General features: G+C 36.4%; 1 protein-coding gene across 2 annotated transcripts in view; it reads left to right on the top strand.

The window, feature by feature from the left end:
- The window catches only part of Pla2r1 (phospholipase A2 receptor 1), a 130,374-nt gene that overhangs the window by 66,443 nt on the left and 39,401 nt on the right, over nt 1-24,530 (top strand). For both annotated transcript variants that reach the window (XM_042683532.1, XM_042683531.1), the window contains exons 12-20: nt 449-645; nt 4,904-5,049; nt 8,493-8,577; nt 11,628-11,760; nt 12,060-12,095; nt 12,435-12,592; nt 18,733-18,797; nt 19,501-19,604; nt 21,665-21,804. In XM_042683532.1, the coding sequence (XP_042539466.1) occupies nt 449-645; nt 4,904-5,049; nt 8,493-8,577; nt 11,628-11,760; nt 12,060-12,095; nt 12,435-12,592; nt 18,733-18,797; nt 19,501-19,604; nt 21,665-21,804 (1,064 nt within the window). The remainder of the gene's footprint in view (nt 1-448; nt 646-4,903; nt 5,050-8,492; nt 8,578-11,627; nt 11,761-12,059; nt 12,096-12,434; nt 12,593-18,732; nt 18,798-19,500; nt 19,605-21,664; nt 21,805-24,530) is intronic.

Genomic DNA, 24,530 nt, shown 5'->3' with positions numbered 1-24,530 from the left:
CTTTGTTGTGGATCTTGTAGTCTACTTTGAATCCATTATTCATGGAAGTTTTCCCCCCATGGAATCTCTCAGGATGAGCACTTCGCTCCTGTCTCAGCTGATGGTTCACAATGGGATTTCAAAGCACAGCATTGAGCTATAGTGGATATTTCGGCTCCAAGTAGGAACCACTCCTACTTTCCTATCACATGCTATCTGAGCTCAAAGGAGACAATGTCCAAATTTCAGGCTTCATAGCTTCTTTTCTCTCATGTTTCCTTCTTCTTTTCTCCAGAGGTGAGAAGAAATGAGATAATTGTGCCAATAAAACATCCCTTTTCATCTTTATTGTTCTTCTCTGGATGCTTCATTAGGAGATTCAGTTATTCTGCACTCTGAAGAGCTGTCATCTGAGCACAAAATGTGTTAATCATCTGATATTAAACTGCTTGTTTTTTTCTGATCGTAGGTTCCAGTGGTGGCTGTGTTGTCATGAATGGAAGGAGTGGGCGCTGGGAGGTGAAGGACTGCAGACATTTCAAGGCAATGTCTCTGTGTAAACAGCCAGTTGAAAATCGTGAGAAAACAGAGCAGGAAGAGAGATGGCCCTTTCACCCCTGCTATTTGAACTGGGAGTCACAGCCTGGTCTGGCCAATTGCTTCAAGGTGATATCAAGGTTACTTAACTACTCTCAATAATACCAGCAGTTCAATTTGATCCATGCACCACAAATTCCTTTATTATAGCACTTTCCAGAACTGTGCCTGGCACACAGCAGGGGCTTAATTAATATTTGCCTTTCTTTTTCTTTTCACTTATAGTCCAAATAATTTTAAGTCAAATATTGACAGACTTCTGGTGATACTGAAGGCTTCCTTGTGAAGAATGATGTCTGTTAAGCAGAAATGCCATGCACCAATATTAATTCCAGGAGGGAATTAATATGTACTGGTTAGCAATCCTGGGAAAGAATTTTAAACACCTGACTAGTAAGAGCTCTAGGTGCAGCTGGAGGTTTTGCGCAAACTCAATTGACAGAGTCCGAGTTCAGTGAGATCATAGCATTCAGACAAGTCAGGAAAGCAAATTCGTTCTCCACAGATGAGCCACAAGAAGCAACAACACCTAAGATCCTAGCAAGCCCAACCCCCAAGGCTCAGAAAAGCTGCCTAGGACACATGCTCCACAAAATCACCTATACCACCACAGCTCAGGGACTCCAAAAGCATTATTCTCTGGGTTTTATGCCTTGCCACTTGGGTCACTGGGCTAAAACATTGACGAGGACAGCTGCATTCTCAGTACATTCTTGATAAGTGCAATCAAAAGGGGACATGCTGGGTCAACCAGGATCATTCAAGGACCAATCCTATAATATTATAGCACAAGTCAGCGTTCTTAAACGTTTTTATGTCGGTCATAGGGCTTGAACTCAGGGCCTGGGTGTTGTCCCTCTTTTTTTGCTCAAGGCTAGCATTCTACCACTTTGAGCCACAGCTCCATTTCCAGTTTTGGGGTGATTACTTGGAAATAAGAGTCTCACAAACTTTCCTGCCTGTGCTGGCTTTGAACTACAATCCTTAGATCTCACCCCCCTGAGTAGCTAAGATTACAGGTGTGAGCCACCAGCTCACAAGTCAGTGTTCTTATTGCCAAGCAAATACCAAACGAAGGTGGTCAATACTCACTGAGAATTAAAATGCTAAAATTCTACATTGGATTTTAGCTCGTGAATAAAGTACTTTCCATGGAATAATAACACTTCTAAACATATATTTTGCAATTTTCTAGAGCTCTAAAGAGCCAACAAATTAATAAATATAGTTGGCACGCATGTGTCAATAGATCTGCATGAAGATAGATACATACATACATACATACATAGACACATAGACAAATAGATACATAGTTGATAGATAAAGAAAAGAAGAATTTTACCTGAAGTGCTTCAGACCAGAAGTATTTTAATTTGCATATATATAATATACATGTATGTGTATATATAAATGCATGTGTATTTGCATATATGCATATACATGAATGTGTATATGTATATAAAATACATGTGTGTATCTGTATATACATGTATATGCATATGTGCACATATATGCATGTGTGTACATGTGTGTGTACCTACATAGGTATGAATATATGCATATGTATATACATGTGCAAATATACATATATATGCATACATACATACACACAGAGAAAAATAACATGGTTGGGACTTAAGTCTAAGCACAAAATCACCTATACCACACATACACACACACACACACACAGATATACATGCTAGAGGTAATTTTATACAGTATTTTTAGTAATCCTGCACATGAAACAAAGTTTGCATACTTAGAACTGTCAGAAAGCAAAGTTGTCACTATCACAAAAGGTTTCAGACTTTAGAGCATTTCAAATTTTTTACTTTCAGATTAAGAATACTCAACATAAAAGTCAAATTACATATAATATTAAAACATTCATATATGTTAAAATTCTCAAAGAAATACCTGTTTAAAACATCAGCTTTAGATCCTAGATTTAAACCAGTTCCTATACTCTCCTTGCTAGAAGCATGTGATTTGAAATGTGAAATTTTTATGTTTGGTAGTTTGGTCTTGATTTGTTCTGACATGTTCTATACTTAGAGATTCCCCAAATCATAGGAGAAAGTTCTTCTCCAGCATGTTCTTCTCTGCCCATGTGAGCAGTATAGCAATAGGCCAACTCCACAGATATTACAGCTTGCAGATATCACAAAACAACATGAATGCCTTCCCTTTAAATGTGCACATGTGAAATCTCAGATTAATTTCATAGAATAACAGGCCCAGAAGTGATATCACAGAGTAATAAGTTAAAATAAAAATGAGTAAACTGAGGCCAGTGTGATGAAGTGATTTGCTCAAGCTCACATTTATGTACTGACAGTGAAAATGCATCCCTGGTCTTGGGGCTCGTGGTCCAGTGCTTGTTCTACAATATATCATCCTGATGTGTCAACAAATGGATGGTGTGTTTGATGTGCACGGAGGTAGGATTTATGAATTTAGAGTGATTCAGAAAGAGGTTCCCAGAGGAAGCAAGTTTTGACATATAATTTAGAAGATGGAAAGGCTATGCTGTGGTCCACAGAATTTGGAAAGCTATTCATTCTGGTCTCAGCAAATAAGAACCTGTGCAGGCTGGCCTGAGAGTATAGCTGCCTGGCATCTGAGAGTCAGGCTTACTGCTGGAGTTTTCTAACAAGGGGATGCAGAGACTCAAGATCAAGAGTTTTCTGGGTCTGTCTTTCACTCTGTTTTTACAAAAAGCCAAAGGAAAACCTTCCATTTGACCAATTCCTTTCTGCTCCTGAGGATTGATGAGAGAAATTTAGACACAAACAACTACACCTTCTGTTCAGCTCAGAATTAACAAACCCAGAAATATTGCTATCTTAGGTATAGGTGTTATTTCTCATTTCTTGACCAGAGTCACTCATATTCATGGTCATTCGGCTAGTTTTAATTTGTCAGAAGGTAGCCTTCTGGGATAGAAATTTGTGGGTTCTTGAATTAAGGAGTCCTAGATATAATCCTAGCTCTGCATTTGTAGGTGTATGTACTGAAATTCTTTTTTTTTAATTTTTTATTGTGAAAATATTGTACAGAGGGGTTATAATTACATGGGCAAGATAATGAGTACATTTCTTATCAAGCATTGTAGCCTCCTCCTTTGTTTCCTCTTCCCATCCCATCTGCACCCTGCCCCCCCATCCAACCCTTTCCCCTCCACACCAAAGTTGCAAAGTTCATTTTCGACATACGACTTGTACATCTCATTGTTGCAGTGGGTCCACCTGTATCCTTATTTAAACAATTTGTTTATACCACAAATTATACCAACATCAAATACAGTGAAAGCAGGGGTTATACTGTGGGGGAGGGACATACAAAGCAACAAAGAAATATCTTATAGATGTTTTAGAAACAATCGAAAGAAAAAAACATTTGAATACATATCTTAGGGTTCATTTCCCTAGCATCAACTTATCTGACCTTTTCTGCTTGACTCAAACTAGTTATTGCAAATAAGGGAAACCATGGGACCTATGTTTCTTTGGGCCTGGCTTACTTCACTTAATATAATTTTTTCCAAGTCTTTCCATTTCCTAACAAATGGGGCAATGTCATTCTTTCTGATGGAGGCAAAGAATTTCATTGTGTATATATACTACATTTTCTTGATCCATTCATCTACTTGTCCTGAAATTCTTAACAGCCTTTATCCCAATTTCCTTGACTCTTGACAAACATTAATTGAAGGAAAACATTAATTGAAGGAAACTGTACCAGCTATAGGAGATTTAGTGGGGATAAGGTCTTCAGGAAACTTATTTACAAAATTGAGTTTATCATATTCTCTTCATGAATTTGTCATGAAGATAAAATGAGCTAATTTTGGGGGAGGGGGGTGTTTGTTTGCTTATTTTGTTTGTTTTTTGCCAGTCCTGGGGCTTGAACCCAGGACCTGGACACTGCCCCTGAGATTCTTTTGCTCAAGATTAGCACTCTACCACTTGAGCCACAGCACCACTTCTGGCTATTGCTATATATGTGGTACTGAAGTTTCGAGGCCAGGGCTTCATGTATGCTAGACAAGCACTCAACCACAAAGCCACCTTCCCAGGTCCTGAGCTAATAGTTTTAAAGTGACTAGGTACCTTCTAGTTCACTAAGTGTTACTTCCATTAGCTCTCAAAAAAGAACAACTGAAAGAGGTGGGACACAGCTGGGAAGTAGTGTGCTAAGAAGCTCTGGGTATAATCCTCAGCAGGAAAAAAAAAGAATGAAAATTATATTACTATTAGTTTCTAAAGCATAATTGAACAGCCTTTCCTTATCCATGACAGTGTGGATTTTTTTTTTTACTGTACAGGTATTTCACAGTGAAAAAGTCCTAATGAAAAGATCATGGAGAGAAGCTGAAGCATTTTGTGAAGAATTTGGAGCTCATCTTGCCAGCTTTGCCCATATTGAGGAAGAAAATTTTGTGAATGAACTTTTCCATTCAAAATTAAATCGGTAAATAGTTGTGAGTTTTGAAAAAATCACAAATATTATCCCTCAGTAATGGCTTTTTACGGGTCAGAATCCCATGTAATTAGTTAGAGTTCTAGTATTAGTAAGTCAAAAATCAAGGTATCACTAGTTGTGGAAGAAAAAATATATCCATATAGCCTTGTATTTATAGGCCACCAAGTGGCCATAAAACAAAGTGATGATTGATATTTGAGATCTTTGTCATGTATCTCTAGTCAGATTTTTAAAGCTGTGTTGCAAAACGGTATCTACCTCAGTGGGATTTTTAAATTTTTTATTGTAAAGGTGATGTACGGAGGGGTTACAGTTACATAAGTGAGGTAATGAGTAGATTTCTTTTTGAATAGTATCACACCCCCCCCTCATATTCTCCCATGTTTTTTTTTTCCCCTCCTGACCCCTCTCCCTGCAGAAGTATATAGTTCATTTCCAACATAGTGTCTAGAGAGTATCGCTGCTGAATTAGTTCACCCTTTGTCTGACCATTTCAGTGCTTCCCCTTCCCCTCCCCAAACCAGATAAACTTAGTGGTTTGAAAGTGTTTCTTAAGATTCCCCGTGATCCTGGGACCTCAGGAACAGAAGGGTCCTAAATGAGCAGAGTTGCTAGAAGACCACCAGCACAGCCCCCACAAGCTCCACTAATTATTATTTTTCTAAATGATAGGAGTCTGTTTAAGAGTTCACTTGAAATAAAAATCCTAATGATTAAAAAAAAATCCAGTCCAACTCCTTGATGTTAGTACTTGGACTTTAACTCAGGGCCTTGTGCTGTCACTTGGCTTTTTACCCAAGGCTGATGATCTACCACTTGAGCCACACCTCTACCCAATTCTGATTTTGCATTTGAAGAAAAAAGGTGTTTTGCTTATTGGGGTCTATTTCCAAGCTTACAGAATCTCAAAATCCTTGGAATTAAAAATCCAGTTAAATTTGAATGAGAATAAGCACACAGGTTTGAGTTAACCACCATCCAGTACAGTAATTCATCCCATTACCTTCTCAGCACAGTAATTCATCCTATTACCTTTCCACGGTCATCCAATGCCTGCTGAACTGCTTCCAGTTTCAGAATGGCCCATGCCTGGAAGAAAGCCCATTCCATTGGCATAAGCTGGTTTCCAAGATCATCTTTCTACTAAGCCAGAAATCTGCCTCCTTCATTTTGGAGCTAGAGCAATATAAATCAAGTATACGCTAAAATATTTGAAGGGATCCCCACTTCTCTTTCTTGTGAGTTCTCCCATACCTTGGTCTCTTGCTCTAGAATATTCTTGTCAACCAGCATACCTTTTAGGAATATCTTTTGTGGAAAAAGCACAGGTACATGCATAGCTGATTCAAGAATCCAGCAGACATGGCAGACAAAAACCTGTCCCTGAAGATGCTGTGGTCTAAGGGGGTATGCCTCCAAGTCCTTAAGTCTTTATTCCACAAATGTAATACCAGCAACTTTGCTCCAAGCTCTAGAAGCCTGGAATCTCAATGAAACACTTTTCCAAAACTCAGAGAAAATGCAAGATTGTGTGTGTATGTGTGGAAAACTCTGGCCTTCCCTGGAAGTTTCCCTGTCAGGACACTCCCACAAAGAAGTTAATATGTACTATCTATCCAGTTAGTCAGCTTCCATATTTACAAAATGAACCTAAAAATTAGAGTTTTGACATTTACAAGTGTGAGTCTCATAAACTTCTATTCTGTGGGGGAAAGGGGATATTTTATGGTTAACTGCAATCACAAAACCAAGTACAATGCTGGAAATTAACTATATACAATCATATCATGAAGGCTTCTAGAAAGAAGTACTTTGACAACAAAATCTTTTTTTTAAAGAATATTTCTTACCAGCACATAGACCTGCTGGTCCCTACAAGAAATCCTGATCTGAGAGACGATGGCTCCAGAGCCTGGCTAATCGTTACACTCACTTGGGACACACAGCTTTCTATCCCACACCAAAGATGCTGGATCAGACTTTGAGAAGCTTTCTGGCTAATTTTATTATTAGTTGGAGGGAGGATCACATCTACCCAATGTTCTGAGTTGTGCTGTCCTTCATTACTTTAGCACCTTGCAAAATGTGTTTTATTTTCTTCCCTTAAATTTTAATGAATTTGCCATCTGAAACAATGACATGTAAGTGAGCTCTTAGTTTGCTTTCGATCAGATATCACTATTTCTATATGTAAAAGTGCTCCAACATGAAATTTCTAATGGAATTTAGGGCTGAGCATCTATCAAACTATTAATCATTACCCTCTGATCCCAAAAATTATATGTCTCTTGCCCAGACTACCAAAATGTTCAACCAAAACATATGTGTGTGCTTGTTTAAAAATAACATAATTTTAGGAAATTGATGGAGGAAAAGTCAGTGTCCATTTGTCTTCTATGACCCAATCAAGCAAATTAAAAGTTCTTAGAGCAGAGAGAATCTATGGATTTCCAGCCTAGGCCATAACAGTCATGACCTTAGCTTAACCTTATAGCATTCATCTCATCTTCTCACAACCTTAAATGTAGTAAATTGTCACCACAGTGGCCAGCCAGGCACCAGTGATCTCTCAGATTTTCTAACTTATATAATTTGTATCATTCAGACAGAGTAGCTCAGATATCTAGGAAGCTATGCTCTGGAATAGCCTTGTTCTCTGCAGTAAGGAAAATAAAGCATCTCTCATGACTTCTGAGTCTTTTAAATCTTCAATTCTTCAAAATTATTCCCAGAAAATTATCTTAGTGAGATGGTTCATTGTACAATTAGGCTTTATTGCTTGATTTATTGAGTACTCTGCAATTTGACATATTTGTACTCTGCCTAATAGGAGGGAAGATGATTCTCTGTGGAGTCTTTTGCCAAGTCTAACCATTGGTGATGGCTGAAGTTAATTTACCATGGCCTAGGCTGATTTGCTGCAGAATTATTTATGTTGGGATCTGGGGGTAGGGGGAAATCTCTAAACCTTCTGTGTACCTTTTATTTAGTAAAGATGATGATTAACTTGCAGAAAACGCATAAACATTTGACAAACAAGTGACCAATTGAAATATAGTAAAGTAGTATGAATAGTTAATAGAAAGGTTAAAAAAAAGTCCTCAAGAAAAAAAGATGATGTTACAAATTTTTACCAACTTGTTTTCATGTGCCCTTGCCAAGATTGGAAGGTATTGCCATTTCTGATGAGAAACTTCTACTCTCAATGTGGGCTGATATCATCACCCATGAATAAACAAAGAGAAATAAAACAACACGAGCCTAAATTTTCCTCTCTGTACATGCACATAAAATATGTGATTGACTTGGTTGATCCAGTAGCATCACCTGGTTTCTGCAAACATAAATATTTTTAAAGATTTTTTAATCTTTTGTCTAACATTAGGAAATCAATGGGAAAGGCAAAGTTTTTTGTCTCTTCTTTCCTCTAGGACAGAAGAACGGCAGTTCTGGATTGGATTTAACAAAAGAAATCCACTGAATGCTGGTTCTTGGGAGTGGTCTGATAGAACTCCTGTAAGTCTTTCCAAACTAGACAAAAGAGATGAAGTAAAGAAAAGCAGCCATGGGAGCACTTGCTAAATTGATTAAGAGAACCTAGAAATAATGTCCATGTCTCTCCTATGGCTGTGCTAGAGATTAGAACCAAGAGAGTTACTATGTCAAGGGCCTAGGAAACTTTTGCTGACCAGATTATCCTGAAGCCTCAATAGTATCTTGTCCTAATAAGAAATCACAACCTCCAACATGTCCCCCAAACCATTTCCCAATTTGAAAAGTCATCTAGCAGAGAAACAACTATTCTTTCAATAATATTAGGCTTTTCCCATCCAGTTTCTCATTTCCTATACAGTATGGATTGGCCTTGGCTTTGTCACAGCGAAAATGAGGTAATTTGGGAGAACAATTTTCAGTTTATCTCATGGTTCATGGATAGACATGCCTTAGAAATCATCTCCTTCACAATCAGAGCAAGTAGTTCCAGGGGAAAAAAATCTTATTTTTCATTCTACCTCTTCTTTGAAAACCTTTGTGGTGTTGTATTGCTTTTGCAGGTGCAATGAGAAAATATCACATTTTCCTTAAGATGTTGGGGAGGGGGAGGGACACCTGAAGCACTATCCCAAGTTGCAATAGGATCCATCCTATATCGCTTACAGAATCAGCTCTTTCCATGAAAAGGAAAAGAAAGGCTCTCAAAGACCCTGAAGTGAGTGTTTAATGCAGCTGCTGCTTATGGAGCCCTCATCATGTTCTGTGCAGTGAGCTGAATGCACTCCTACGTGATCTCATTTCATCCTTACAACAGCTCACTGCAGTGGGCAATAGAATGATTAGCCGTCTGCCTAAAATAACAGAGGACAGCCATGATTGGCACACAGGTTGTCTGACTCCAGAGCCACAAAGCTGTTAACAAAATAGCAGTAGCCAAACTTTAAATAAAACCCACTATAAAAGTTGTGTTCAAATCTGTAGCCAAGAAGGAATTTATTTAAAAAAGAAAAAGAAGCCAGGCGCTGGGGGCTCACGCCTGTAATCCTAGCTACTCAGGTGGCTGAGATCTGAGCAAGCCAGCCCGGGCAGAATAGTCCGTGAGACTCATCTCCAATAAACCACTAGAAAACCGGAAGTTGTGCTGTGGCTCAAGCGGGTAGAGCGCTAGCCTTGAGCTGAAGAGCGCAAGGACAGCGCCAAAGCCCAGAGTTCAAGCCCCACGACCGACGAGAGAGAGAAAGAAAGAAAGAAAGAAAGAAAGAAAGAAAGAAAGAAAGAAAGAAAGAAAGAAAGAAAGAAAGAAAGAAAGAAAGAAAGAAAGAAAGAAAGAAAGAAAGAAAGAAAGAAAGAAAGAAAGAAAGAAAGAAAGGAAAGAAAGAAAGAAAGAGCGAGCCTTGTGCTTCTAATGGGAACAAAATAATGATAAGGGCATTGTAGTTGTAAAATGCTAATGGGAGTACATCTGCTCCTACACTGCTTCTTTACAAAGGGTACCACAAACAACATAGGGGGAGACCTTAGAAGTCACTGAGCTGCATGGATCTGTTTTGCTAATGAAGGAATCAAGAACCAGGAACAGAAGTATTGAAGACAATACAGCTCTTGAAAAACAAAATATTATGCAGAAAAGTTGAAAATATTGCATTGTGTTTCAGTAAAACAAATGCAATAATAGGAGAGGGACAAACAATTTGGTTCAGAATAAAAGAGAATAAGGCCATAAGATAGTACACTGAAGTTCTCTTGACTCTCCATTAGACACAATTAATTAAACTCACATCATTCTCTGAACCTGAGTGTGTGTGTGTGTGTGTGTATGTGTGTGTGTAATCATTATATATAAACTGGACTGGATGCCAGTGGTTCACGCCTGTAATCCTAGCTACTCAGGAGGCTTAGATTTGAGAATCTAAGTTCAAAGCTTACTGGGACAGGAAAGCCTGTGAGACTCTTTATCTCCAATAATTTACAAGAAAGAAAAGAGGAAGGGAAGGAAGGAGGGGAAGGAAGGAAGGAAGGAAGGAAGGAAGGAAGGAAGGAAGGAAGGAAGGAAGGAAGGAAGGAAGGAAGGAAGGAAGGAAGGAAGGAAGGAAGGAAGGAAGAGAGGGAGGGAGGGAGGGAGGGAGGGAGGGAGGGGAGGGAGGGAGGGAAAGGGAAGGAAGGGAGAGAAAGGAAGGGAGGGAGGGAGGGAGGGAGGGAGGGAAGGAGGGAGGGAGGGAGGGAAAAAACAAAAGCCAGAAGTGGACCTGTGGCTCAAGTTGTAAAGACTAGCCTTAAGAAAAAAAGGGTCACAGGCAGCTCCCAAGCTCTGAGTTCAAGTCCCAGGACTGGTGCATGCGCAAATGCACACATGTGCACACGTGTGAGCGCACACACACATGCACACACATACACATACATGCACAAATAAAATTGTGATATAGTTGCAAAGCTGTATACAGGTTTGGGAAAAGTACAAGAGGTTTCAAAATATCCTCTTTTTTCCAACATTTTACCCATTTTACTTGTGGCCTACACTATCAACTATTTATTGTTAAATGGTTGAGAAGGTTGGATCCTTATTTAAAACCTCTTTTATGCGAATTCTGTGGGTCTTCAGGTCACTCATGGTTAGTTTCCTGGTTAAAAAGCTAGTTATGGTCTACAATTCATTATTAAAGGCTGAAAGTTTAGTCTATGTACAAAAGGACTGGCATTAGAACTGACACTCAAATTTAGCACATCCCTGAACCTTTAAGAAATGTAGCATGATCCCAGACTAAACTAGTCCTTCCAGTTAGTAAATAGTGCAAGTTCGGCACCAACCTTGCATATGATTTCTTCCTCCTAGAAAAGAAGTAGCATACCTCTTTTATTTTTAAAGGAAACATCTTTAAGAAAAGAAATACTAAACACTAGTTGGCATGTTTTACACAGATGTGGATCAACCTCAAACTAGAGTGACATGTAGATGTTACTGAAGCTTTCTCTAGACGAATCTAATGATGTGTGCATGGTTGCTTTGTTTGGATCTTTTGAAACTTTTTATGGGGGAATCAACATTAAGGAATAATGAACTTCATCTGCTGCAGGTTGTCTCTTCATTTTTAGACAATTCTTATTTTGGAGAAGATGTGAGAAACTGTGCTGTGTATAAGGCAGACAAAACCTTGCTGCCCTTGCACTGTGCTTCCAAACGGGAATGGATATGCAAAATTCCAAGAGGTAAAAACACTAATAAGGTCTTTGTAGGCTAAGTTTCTAATTTTTTTAATAGCATTTTCCCCAAGGAAATTACAGCGATTCAAAATCTTAGCACCATGTCAACAACCAACTGCACTATTTATTTAATGTGTCATAGGAAAGTGAATGAAGATAGCACCAACACAATGGTTAGCTCATTGGGAGTGGGGTAGCCAGCTAACACTGCAGAAGTACTACAGAATATGGTTGTAGCTGATATTCTTCAAGAATGGGATACTAGGAACAAAGGTCAGCTAAGGTTATTTGCTTTCTCTTTGCAGATGTGAGACCTAAGATTCCACTCTGGTACTACTATGGTAAGACTAATGCTGCCACACTCTAATTATATGCCATCTAAAGGCTATGATATACTATTTATTGTATTAACAAATCTCTCCATCCAAACCTATCTTTCCTTGTATCAATCTAAAGTTAAATTGTTGAAGTGAATAAATGATTGATGAATAATCAACTTAATAAATATGCTCACTAAACAAAATTGAAATTAATCTAACTCTCTTCCATGATCTCTGAATATTAGTGAATGTTTCTTAAATGAAGTAAATTGAAAGGAAAATAAGCATAGCCTACAATATTCAAGTTTGCATTATAGCTGTCACTAGTCTGGACAACAACTGGCACTGTTTTTCTTTCAGATGCTCCTTGGCTTTTTTATCAGAATGCAGAGTACCTTTTCTACTCCTATCCATTAGAATGGTCTTCCTTTCAGTTTGTCTGTTACTTGCTGAACAGTGACATACTCACAATTCTTTCTGCACATGAGCAAGAATTCATCCACAGCAGAATAAGAAAGGTACCTGAACATAATTCACCCTGAAAAAGTTAGAACTTGGAGATTTTTATTTTAATTTCACACAGTTGTTTAAGTTTCAGTAAAAACAGCATTTTGGGAAGGGTTTCTTTCTGCTATAGAGATTAAGAGAAAACAATAGAAAAACAAATAGGTTTTCTATGTTGTTCAGTAATTTTACGTTTCTTCATTCTTTAGTAGCAACAATGGTGAGTAACTAGTTCTGTGAGCTCATTCAGTCATTCAATATATATTTGTTGAGTGCCATCTAGGGACTAAGATTCTTTCAGTGATTAAAACTGTTAAAAAAAAAATCCTGCCCTTATGGAGTTCCTAATCTAGTATGAGAAGAAAAAACTATAATCAGTATAGGTAAATAGAATTATATAAGGTGTTAAAAAAAAAAAAGGTAAATAGATAAATGCCATGAAGGAAAATAAAACTCAAATGAGAGCCCAAGGGTACTGGACATTGCAAAATGGCAATTTACCATTACTTTTAATTTTTGTCATTCTGGTTTACTCCACCCAATATAATGGTATATAATGATCTATCATGATTCTTTTTTGCAAACATTGTCATTATATTCGTCCTTTAAAAATTACTCCCTCCCTCCCGCCCCCGCTCCGTTCCATCCTCTTCCTCTTATTGTTAAGTTTTAGGTAAGTTTCATTCATTATGCTGTTTTTAAAAAAAAAAAAAGTTTTTTTATTGTGAAAATACTGTACAGCGGGGTTACAGTTACATGAGCAAGGTAATGAGTACATTTCTTATCAAGCATTGTGGCCTCCTCCTTTGTCTATCCCCTACCATCCCTTCCATTCCACCTCCACAATGAAACCCCCCCACCCCTGCCTAAATTGTAAAGTTCAATGTTCAACAGTGTCTTGTACGTCTCATCATTACAATGGGTCAACCTGTATCCATATTTAAACATTTTCTTTTTTTCCTTCCCCTCCCCAAATTATACCGACATCAAATACAGTGAAAACAGGGGTTATTTCTAACATATTTACAAGGTACCATGCATTTTTTTTTGTTGCTTTGTATGTTCCTCCCCCACGGTATAACCCCTGTTTTCACTGAATTTGATGTCGGTACACTGGTTTTTATACATAAACAAAATGTACTTCAATATTATTCACCCCCATTTCCATCTGTTTTACTGACCCCCTCTTGCTTGTCCCTCCTGTTCTCACATTTCCATTCATGCTGTACATATCATATGTATGTACATATCATATATCATATATGCCATCTATGTGAATATGTGCAACATGTCTATGTAGACATATAATGTGTGTATTCATATATGTATATTCCACATATATGCATACACAAACATACTGTATATGTGCATATATATATATATATATATATATATATATATATTTGGTCAGCATAGTATATGTGAGAGAAAACATGGTATTTTTCTTCCTGAACCTAGCTTATTTTGTTTATAATGATGACTTCCAGTTCCATCTATTCTTACAAATGATAAGTTTTACTTTTCTTTATCGCTGAATAATATTCTATTGCATATAAATATATATATGATATTTTCTTTATACATCCATCAGCTGTACGGCATCTGGGCTGTTTCTTTTTTTGTTGTTGTTTCCAACTTTTTTTGTTTTTTTCATTTTATTTTATTTTATTTTATTTTATTTTTTGTGAACATACTGTACAGAGGGGTTACAATTACATGGGCAGGATAATGCGTACATTTCTTATCAAGCATTGCAGCCTCCTCCTTTGTTTACCCTTCACATCCCTTCCCAGCCTCCCCCCCACCCAATCCTCCCCCCCACCCCCCCCACCCCCGCACCACCAACGTTGTAAAGCTCGTTTTCGACATGACAGCTTGTACTTCTCATTGTTGCAACAGGTCCACCTGTATCCTTAAACGACTTGTTTTTCCCCATCTCCTCCACAAATTATACTGACATCAAATATAGTGAAAGCAGGGGTTATACTGTGGGGGAGGGACATACAAAGCAACAAAGAAATAATCTTATAAATGCGTTAGAAACAAATGCATGAAACAAAAAAAACATTAAAATACATATCTAAGGGTTCATTTTCCTAACATCACATTATCTGACCTTTTCCGCTGACTCATACATATACTAGATATTGCAAATAAGAGAAACCATGGGACCTATGTTTCTTTGGGCCTAGCTTACTTCACTTAATATAATTTTTCCAAGCCTTTCCATTTCCTAACAAATGGGGCAATGTCATTCTTTCTGATGGAGGCATAGAATTCCATTGTGTATATATACCACATTTTCTTGATCCATTCATCTACTGAGGGGCATCTGGGTTGGTTCCATATCTTAGCTATGGTAAATAATGCTGCAATAAACATAGTTGTGCTGGTAGCTTTAGTGTGGTCTTGTTTGTAAACATTTGGGTAAATGCCCAAAAGTGGGATTGCTGGGTCATAGGGGAGCTCTATGTGAAGTCTTTTGAGGAACCTCCATACTGCTTTCCAAAGTGGTTGAACAGTTTACATTCCCACCAACAATGAAGTAAGGTTCCCTTCTGTCCACATCCCCTCCAACATCTGTTGTTGTTAGAGTTCTTGATTTTTGCCATTCTAACTGGAGTGAGGTGATATCTCAATGATGTTTTGATTTGCATTTCTTTTATGGCTAGGGATGTTGAGCATTTCTTCATATGTCTATTGGCCATCCTTCTTTCTTCTTCAGAAAAATTTCTCTTTAAGTCTTTAGCCCACTTATTTATTGGGCAGTTGTTTCTTTGAGGATTTGTTGTTGGGGGATTTAATTTTTTGAGTTCCAAGTATATTTTAGATATGAGACCCTTGTCTGTTGTATGGCTAGTGAAGATCTTCTCCCAATCCGTGGGCTTTCTATTGATCTTGCTGGCTATGTCCTTTGCCATGCAGAAGCTCTGCAACTTCATGCAATCCCATTTGTCCAACCTTTCTTTGATTTGTTGTGTTTCTGGGTCTCTATTCAGAAAATTTCGGCCTCAGCCAAGGAGACCTAGGATTTCTCCACCCATCAGCTGTAGGGCATCTGGGCTATTTCTATAGCTTGACTATTGTAAATAGTGCCACAGTGAACAAGTATCTCTACTGTATCCTTTGGATACATTCCTTTGGATATGTGCCCATGAGTGCATATCACTGGATCACACATTAGTTCTAATTTCAATTTTCTGAGAAAGCCCTGTACTAACATCAATGGTGGTCACACTAGTTTACATTCCCACCAATAATGAATGAGGGTTCCCTTCCCCAAGCCCCATCTCCACCAGTATTGGTTCTCTTTGTGCTCTTGATGCTGACCACTATTCTGGTGGATGAGATAAAATGTCAGTGTTGTTTTAATTTGCATTTGCTTTATGGCTAGGAATGTTGCATGTTTTTCGAGTATTTGTTGGTCATCTCTACTTCAGAATTGTCTGTTCAATTCATTTGTCCATCTGTATTGGCTAATATGGTGTTTGGTTTTTTGCATTGTTTGTATGTTCTGGCTATTAATCCCTTGTCAGAAGAATACATGGCAAATATTGTCTCCCATTCTTCAGGCTATCTCTTCATTCTAGTAACTGTTTCCTTAACAGTGCAGATGATTTTTGTTCAGTGTAATCCCATCGTTCAATCCTTGCCTTTACTTCTTGAGCTATTGCAGCCCTATCTAGGAAGTTGTTATCTGTGCATGCATTATCCTATGTTTTCCAGTAGCAGTTTCACATCCTGCATTAAGATCTTTGGTCCCTTTTGAATTGATTTTATTACAGGAGGAGAGACAGGGATCCAGTATCAGTCTTCTATGTCTTGGTTATATTTCTATTTCATGCTATAATTATATTTATATAATAGATAGATAAATAGATAGATAGATAGATAGATAGATAGATAGATAGATAGATAGATAGATAGATAGATAGATAGATAGATAGACAGATAAATAGATTCAACTAGTTCTACAAAATCTGATGTCTTAAGCCCTAAAAATAGGTTAATTTTGCCATTTTTGTATGTATATGTGTGTTTGTGTATATGTGCATGTGTGTCAATACTAGAGCTTGAACTGGGCATTATCTCTCAGCTTTTTCACTCAAGGCTAGTGTTCTACCACTTGAGCCAAAACTTTACATCTGGTTTTTTTTGCTGGTTAATTGGAAATAAAAGTTTCACAAGCTTTCCTGTCCACCCTGGTTTTAAACCACAATCATCAGATTTCAGTCTCTTGAGTAGCTCAGCTTGTAGATGTGAGCTACCTATGCCCAGCTTAGTTTTACCACTTTTGATGAAACATTTTTTAAAAATGACAGGTTGCTTTTTCTTACGTAGCTTAGTAGATTAGCATAGATTATTGCATCGTATCTTTTAGTTAAATGTTCTTTCCACATTGCACCACCTGTAAAGGTTGTTTGCATATTTAAAACAAATAGTATTCCTGCTTTAAAATTAATGGACATACCACATTTCTGTTTTACAAGCACATAGTAATAGGTTTACATGATTGTGACCTTATGCTTAAGCTAAATCTGTTGTCTGTCTTTACCATTTTCAGCCTGGGTATCTTCCATTGCTCTGTGAAGTTTTGGACCATATCACAATAGGTTTCAATGATGTGCTGTGTGGGAGATTACCATACTATAATTGAAGTGCTAATGAAAATGCCACTTAAAATGCAGAAGATGTAATTTCTCTTTAGTGGTCTTTAGTTAGGGCATTGAACAATCAGGCCATGATTTTTGTGGTTCTCCCAGTGAGTTCACAGCCAGTCTCAACAGTCCATTCGAACGTCTAACAAAGAGACTCTAAATTCAGCATATAAGAACATATCCACGTAATGACACCCCAGGGATCCAAAATTATACTTGTTCCTATCAAATTGTTGACAGGATAGATAGACACATTGTTCAAGAGGTAAAAATACCTATTTATAAATTAGAGTGGTAGCCAACTATCAGCTTCTGTTAGGTGATGACTTGAAACTCATGTGGAAAAATAATGTATCATAAAACATATTCCCAAGTCTTGACAGAAATGAGAGTGCAAATTTAAATATATAATGCCTTCAAATTAGGGTTTTTGGCATATAAAAAATTAAATTAAATTTCAACATTTATACATATCACACCTACAAAACAAATTATTCTAACTTAGGGGGTCACCAAGAAATCTTAGTGCTTCTTCCTCTTTTATATTTAAAGAAGGAATCTCAGTTTCTCAGGTTCTAAGTCCAATATCACATCTGCTTTAATGAAAGCATGGGCACATCATGTTTTAATTTTTTACTCTATTTTGCTTAGATCTATGTGATTGATATAGGTATTAAAATAATAAAGTACATATATACATATATATATATGCTCCTATTTTTAGTTGTCAAACACTAGAATTCAGTAGCATTCCTTTGACCTATGTTGTATCTTTTTATTTGAGTGTTATTAATGTTAAACCTTAACAATCAGACCACTATGTAAAATTCAAAATCTTTATCCTATTCATGTAGATGTAACATCTACAGTGAGCTTCTCTAAATCAAGAAGAGAATAAGCCACTAATTTCTCTAGTAAGAAAATGAATCCATCTTCTGTTTCACATTATTATATTACTTTTTCCCCCCTGTTTCTGGGCCTTTAATTCAGAGCTTGGACACTGTTGGTTAGATTTTTCACTCTGCTCTATTTGTTTTATTTATTTATTTTTTGGTGCTTAATTACAGATAAGAGTCTCACAAACTTTCCTGCCCAAGCTGACTTTGAACTGTGATGCTCAGATTTCAGCCTCCTGAGTAGCTAGGATTACTGGCATGAATCAGCAATACCAGTTTATTATACTCCCTGTAATTCATTTGTATGAAATTAGAAATTTTATTTTCCATGTTGAATGAAACAAATTATTTTCAATATTTACATCAATTTTCTTTCATAGAAAGAGTTATCTCATGAGGAGATAATATTTTAGAATAATGAAGTTCCTGAGTTCCTCAAGATACCAGATCTTAGTTACTCTTCCTTAGATAATTGGGTAAAATACTAAACACTAGAAAGCTATTAGCAGCAACTCCATTCATCTTAATAGAGGAGAAAAAAAAAGCAAACAAGAAGAATAAATGTTGATGTTTTATTTCTTCCTTTCTTTCTTTTAATAGCTATCAAAGTTTGGTGTGAATTGGTGGATTGGATTCCAAGAAGAGCAAGCCAATGATGAAATTCAGTATGAACCTAGATTAATTTGTATTTAATTTTACTTGATAAGTTTTTGTTTGTTTGGTTGGTTGGTTTTTTGGGGGGGAGTCCAGTCGTGGGGCCTGAACTCTGGGCCTGGGTGCTGTCCCTCAGCTCTTCAGCTCAAGGCTAGCACGCTACCACTTGAGCCATAGCACCACTTCTGGCATTTTTTTTTCTGCTTATGTGGTGCTGAGGAATCGAACCCAGGGCCTCATGCATGCAAGGCAAGCGCTCTACCACTGAGCCAACTTCTCAGCCATTTACTTCATAAGTTTTAAGTATTGAATGACATGATTTCCTCTTAGTGATCAATTTGTTGATCATCTTTAACTTATCTTTACCTTATAAATTTGAATTCCTCTAGCCAAAACATGAGTCTTCCTAAAGTACTCCTCCATGAAATTATGACCAATCTATTCCATACATGCATCCATGCCTTCCAAAATCTTCCTCCAGCCCTATTAGCTTATTTTTATACTAAAAATACAACATAAAATCTACCTTTTCAGAAAATGCTTCCAAATACAATACAGTATTTGTTGACTACAGGTACAGTTCTGTTTATGAGTATTTTCTAAATTTAATAAACTATTTATTAGACTTTTAATCCACACCTCAGAACTTGGGAGCAGTGCTGGTGACTGAACATGCTAAGTAAAAAGACTTTGACATTTTTAATTTTCCTACAGTTGGAGAGATGGATCACCAGTAATATACCAGAACTGGGACAGAGGACAAGAGATACCTGTGAATATTCAGAGCCAGAGATGTGGCTTTATTTCTTCCATAACAGGTTACTTTATTTATTCACATTTGGGATAATAATGAAAACTATTTTTTGGAACCTTGAAGTCTCCTTTAGGTATCAATTCAGTGAGAAGGTTGTTTGATTTTTTTCTTCTCGGTTAACTGTTCAATCTCATTTATTTTAAAGGTTATGGGTGGCCATTCTTCTGTTTTAATTTTCTGTTTTGAAAATAATTTATATCTGGATAATCCTTTCTAGTGAATCAAAACAGCACCAAAAATGGGCCCAATGAGACTGTTAAATCAACCTTCTTCTTTAGAAATATGCACATTTTAATTTAACTAGCATATGGTAACTGGAAATAGAACTTAAAATGTATGCAAACATCTGTATCAGTGAATATACAGGTGAAATAAAAATAAAATGTACAAAATAATATAGAGAAATTCAAACAAGTTAGAAGACAGAAAATGTGAAAGCATTAAAAATAATTTAGTCCAGTTTTTATTTTTGTTTTTTGAAGCCTGATAAATACTATTCTAATTTTAATGGGGGGCAATGTTATATATACCTCCATTTTATAAATTAGCACCTTAATGAATATAAAGTTTATTTCCTCTTTCCCTCTTAATAAAACCTTCATTCAATGAACTGTTCTCTTTTTTTCAATTGTTATTTTAATTCCCAGAACTCATTACTTCTGGCCTTGTGGAAAATAGCAACTGTTTTGCAAGTGGATTTTAAAAGCACATTTAGCTCTGAAGACCTGTTTGGTCACACACACACACACACACACACACACACACACACACACACACACACACACACACACGTGCGCATGCACGGTTTGTTATTTATCAGTATAGTTTTGATTGAGTTGATTGTCCACAAATATCCACATACATTTTCTAACCAAGCAAAAGATAAAGATGTTGCCTGTTTTAACAGATTCCCAAGTAGGCTGCACTCGGGTCAGGAGATGATGAATGGAAAAGTAATTCTTAGTGGGAGGGCCTCTGCAGAGTTAAGGAAAGGAAAGGGAGGTGGGAACACAAAGAAAAATGTGGCTAATCAGTTTGCTTTTGCCAGCAGGTGTCACAAGAGCCTGCAAAAAGGGTTGTTTTGTGAGTCTGGGAGAATAGCAACTAATCTGCATTGAAAATGGCAATCCAGCTCCTCCTTCCCAGCCAACATCTTTTGGGCTCATATTTCTATACTAGAGAACTGAACTTGCCCTTGTAATTTGCATGCATTCGGCTCTGTTCTGAAATTTGTGACATGAATGCTAATGAAATGCATCCAGTAACTGTTATTCTGAAAATAAAGCTCTTCTAAATAAAAAGAGGGAAGGGCCACTGCAGGAGCTAAGGAGTTGAGGATGGATCTTATTGAACACATGCTTATGCTAAGGAGTATCTTATTGAAGACATGCTTATATATTATATTTTATGTAAGGGTCAGTATTGAGAAATGCTTTCCTTAGAAATTCCTGATTTTTATTCAAAATACTTGAAACCAGAAGTATATCAGATTTTAGGTATTTGGATTTTGGAATCTTTACATAAGCTTTACGTAGTTAAGCATCCTTTCTCTAAGCATCTGAAATCTGAAACGTTTTGAAATCTAAAACTTTTTAAGCATTGTGTCAGCACTCAGAAAAAGTTTGATTCTAGATTTTGAGATTACAGACATTCAACCTCTATTTTCTTTTTTTTAAATCATAAAGTAGATTTCATTGTACTCTATGGTTTACTAGGTGTGATATGTGATCATTTATTGTTCTAGACTCTGTTTTTTTCTGTACAGTGAAGCTGAATATTTTAAAACAAATATTACTCTATAAGGTATTTTTCTGCCCTTGTCAAATATTTATGCATTTGTAAAAAAAAATACATAATAATATTAGAATTGCTGAGTTGGCATCTTGCCCAGTTAGCTGTTGTCAAGGGGAAACTCTATAATTAGTAAGTTTATAGATTGAAAAGGTAAATTATGATAATTAAAAAATCACAGTCCTAAAAGAGAGAGAGAGAGAGATCAATAGACAAACCCCACCAACAGTCACCATTATTTCTAAGGCATTTCTGACCAATTTTCTCCTCCAGGGCTTTGGGGAAAGGAACATTGTTCAATGTCTATGCCTGTTATTTGTAAACGAAAAAAGGCATTAGCGGTCGAGGCAGAAGAAGATACAACAAAACAACATGGAACATGCCCCAAAGGATGGCTATACTTTAACTATAAGGTAAATTTACTTTAAAAAATTTGCCTGTGTTTCTCTTTTATAAATGCTCATTTTATAAGGTATTCAAAAAGTAAAGGTGCCTTAAAAACAAAAACAAAAACTATGACTTATCAACAGAACTTGGAATGTTTTTGGTCACAGTTTTCAATATTTTTTAAGAAGTTTTTCTATTTTGGAACAAGATTTTCCAAGAAAGAAAGAAAGAAAGAAAGAAAGGAAGAAAGAAAGAAAGAAAGAAAGAAAGAAAGAAAGAAAGAAAGAAAGAAAGAAAGAAAGAAAGAAAGAAAGGAAGGAAGAAAGGAAGAAAGAAAGAAAGGAAGAAAGAAAGAAAGAGAAAGAAAGAAAGAAAGGAAAAAGAAAAAGAAATAGTGCAAGACTTACCTAGACTCTCCCTTTTCCCCCATTCACACACCCTTTATTCACCTGCTAACAAGACTCCTAGCATTTCACTATAAATGTTGAGTGTTAGCCATTCACAACCTGACCAATCCATATAAGATGACAGGATCAAAGGCAGCAAAGCTCACAGTACACATGTATGTGTTCACCTTTACATCCTTTTGGTGTGCTTGATATCATTGCTCAATGATAGACTGTTTTTTCTTTTGGAACTATCATTCATTTAGGTGCTATGTGTGTAAATACATGTGTGCAGTGCATGTGCACATGTATATAGGTAAATAGTCAAATGTGTGTGTCTACGTCTCTGTGTGCTTAAACTTTGTCCACATATGAACTATATTTTCTCCTTCTGTGTCTTTCCTTCCTGATAGCAACCTAGGAAGAGCTCTAGTCACCTGTGAATTGACAAAGTAATAACTGAGTTCGGTCAATGTCATCTCGAACCTCATAAAGCTGAAGCTTCCATGCAGAATTGAGTTTAAGAAAAAAAGATTGCCAGTGGGGATATTGTAAACCAGATTTATTATTTCTGATACTGACTTCAATTAAGGCCTAGACTTTCCCTTCACTCCTTACGTATTATAATAAAATAACTTTATGGGCCTTTGGTAGAACTAATTAAAATGCATCCCAAATTATAATTGTTTAACTCTTAGAGAATTAAAATAACCCAGACTCTCATGTAATTTCATATGCTGAGATGATACAGCTCCTAGACTGTACACCACCAATTTTTTATTTAAGTACTCAGTTTTATTGATAGGAGCTTCTCTCCTTTGTAATCTTCCACTCTTGTTAATCTATGAAATGAAGCCACCAGGTTTTACTTTAATTTTTACTGAGCACACTCTATATATTTGATGCTGATTTTTATTTTAATTTTTAATTGTGGTAAATGCACACAACATAGAATTTATCATCTTAGCCATTTTGAATTATATGACTCACATTGTTGTACAACCAATCTCAAGATTCCTTTCCTCTTAAAGAACTAAAGCTCTATTATTCAATAACTTTTTAAATAAGTTATCAGATAACTTATTTAAGTTATTAAATGTACTAAGTTATTTAATTGCTTTTTAAATAATAACATTGAATACAACTGCCTATTCTTCCTCCTCCACTTAATCTTCACCCCTGGCACCTCCATTTTTTTGTCTTTATGAATTTAATGATTTAAATGCCTCAAGTGAAATCACCCTTTTATGACTGTCACGTTTCACTTAGCATATGTCCTCACGGGTCAGCTATAATACCACATGTAGCAGCAGCTCCTTTTTTTTTTTAAATATACACATATAAGATATTTTATTTCAAGAAGCACTAGAACATTATACAAGTTTTAAATTTACATTTTTGCAATAAAAGATATCAATATATGCATTATTTGTATAACTTCATCATGAAAGGAATTTGAATCAGTGGTATAAACGTGTTGCAGTCACTAAATATCAATCATCATCACAGTGAACCAAAATGCGTAGTTGTTATGAAATGACAAACAACCACTAAAAGTAAACTCACAGCCAATACACCAACAAAATAAATTAGTTATATAGATATTCTTTTCTTTACTGTGTCATTAAAATTCTTGCCAGCTCCTCACCAAACATTAGAAAAGCACAGCTATGGAGACATTCTGCTGAACCAGTTCCTTCACGTACTGAAGAAAATAAAGTGACTTGGTTGCTTGTTTGTAAGTAAACTTCATAGACAAAAATTAAATTACTTGCAATGATGAAGGGAAACTATTAGGACATCTGAATATAATTAGAATTCTGTAGGGTTGAGGGTAGCTCCTTCCTTCTTGAGGCTGAAGAATATGCCATGGTATGGATATACCACATTTTGTTTCTCTACTCATCCACTGGTAGAAATTTAAGTTGCTTCCACCTCTTGACAAACTGATACGCTGAGTGGTTTCATGTATATTTCTCATTTTATTGAATTCCTAAGATAAACAGAATTTTTATTCTCAGTTTTATGTAAGAGGTCTGAGGCTTTTTTATGACTTTCTTGAAAGTTCCCAGTGAATAATTCCAAGTCAAAAATCAACCTTAAGCTTCTTAATGCTGAATCTATTTGTCTTACTCTTTTTCCCTATATCTGCCACTTCGTATTAGATCTTAACATTGCTTCTAACAACAATGAAATACTATATTTCAGTGAGAATAGCCAAAACATGATGTGGATCTGAAGCAATGGTACTCATCTAAAGGTGCTGAAAAATATTTTCCCCGTTTCTAGGTTGTCTTACAACTTCCTTTATAATGCCTTTTGATAAAAAAAAGTTTGTGGTTTTGATGAAGTTCAATTTATATAGT

This window comes from Dipodomys spectabilis, unplaced genomic scaffold (genome assembly GCF_019054845.1).
Source record: "Dipodomys spectabilis isolate Male_0828 unplaced genomic scaffold, ASM1905484v1 ptg000081l, whole genome shotgun sequence".
Taxonomy (NCBI): Eukaryota; Metazoa; Chordata; class Mammalia; order Rodentia; family Heteromyidae; genus Dipodomys; species Dipodomys spectabilis.
This window is presented reverse-complemented; position numbering and strand designations above follow the sequence as displayed.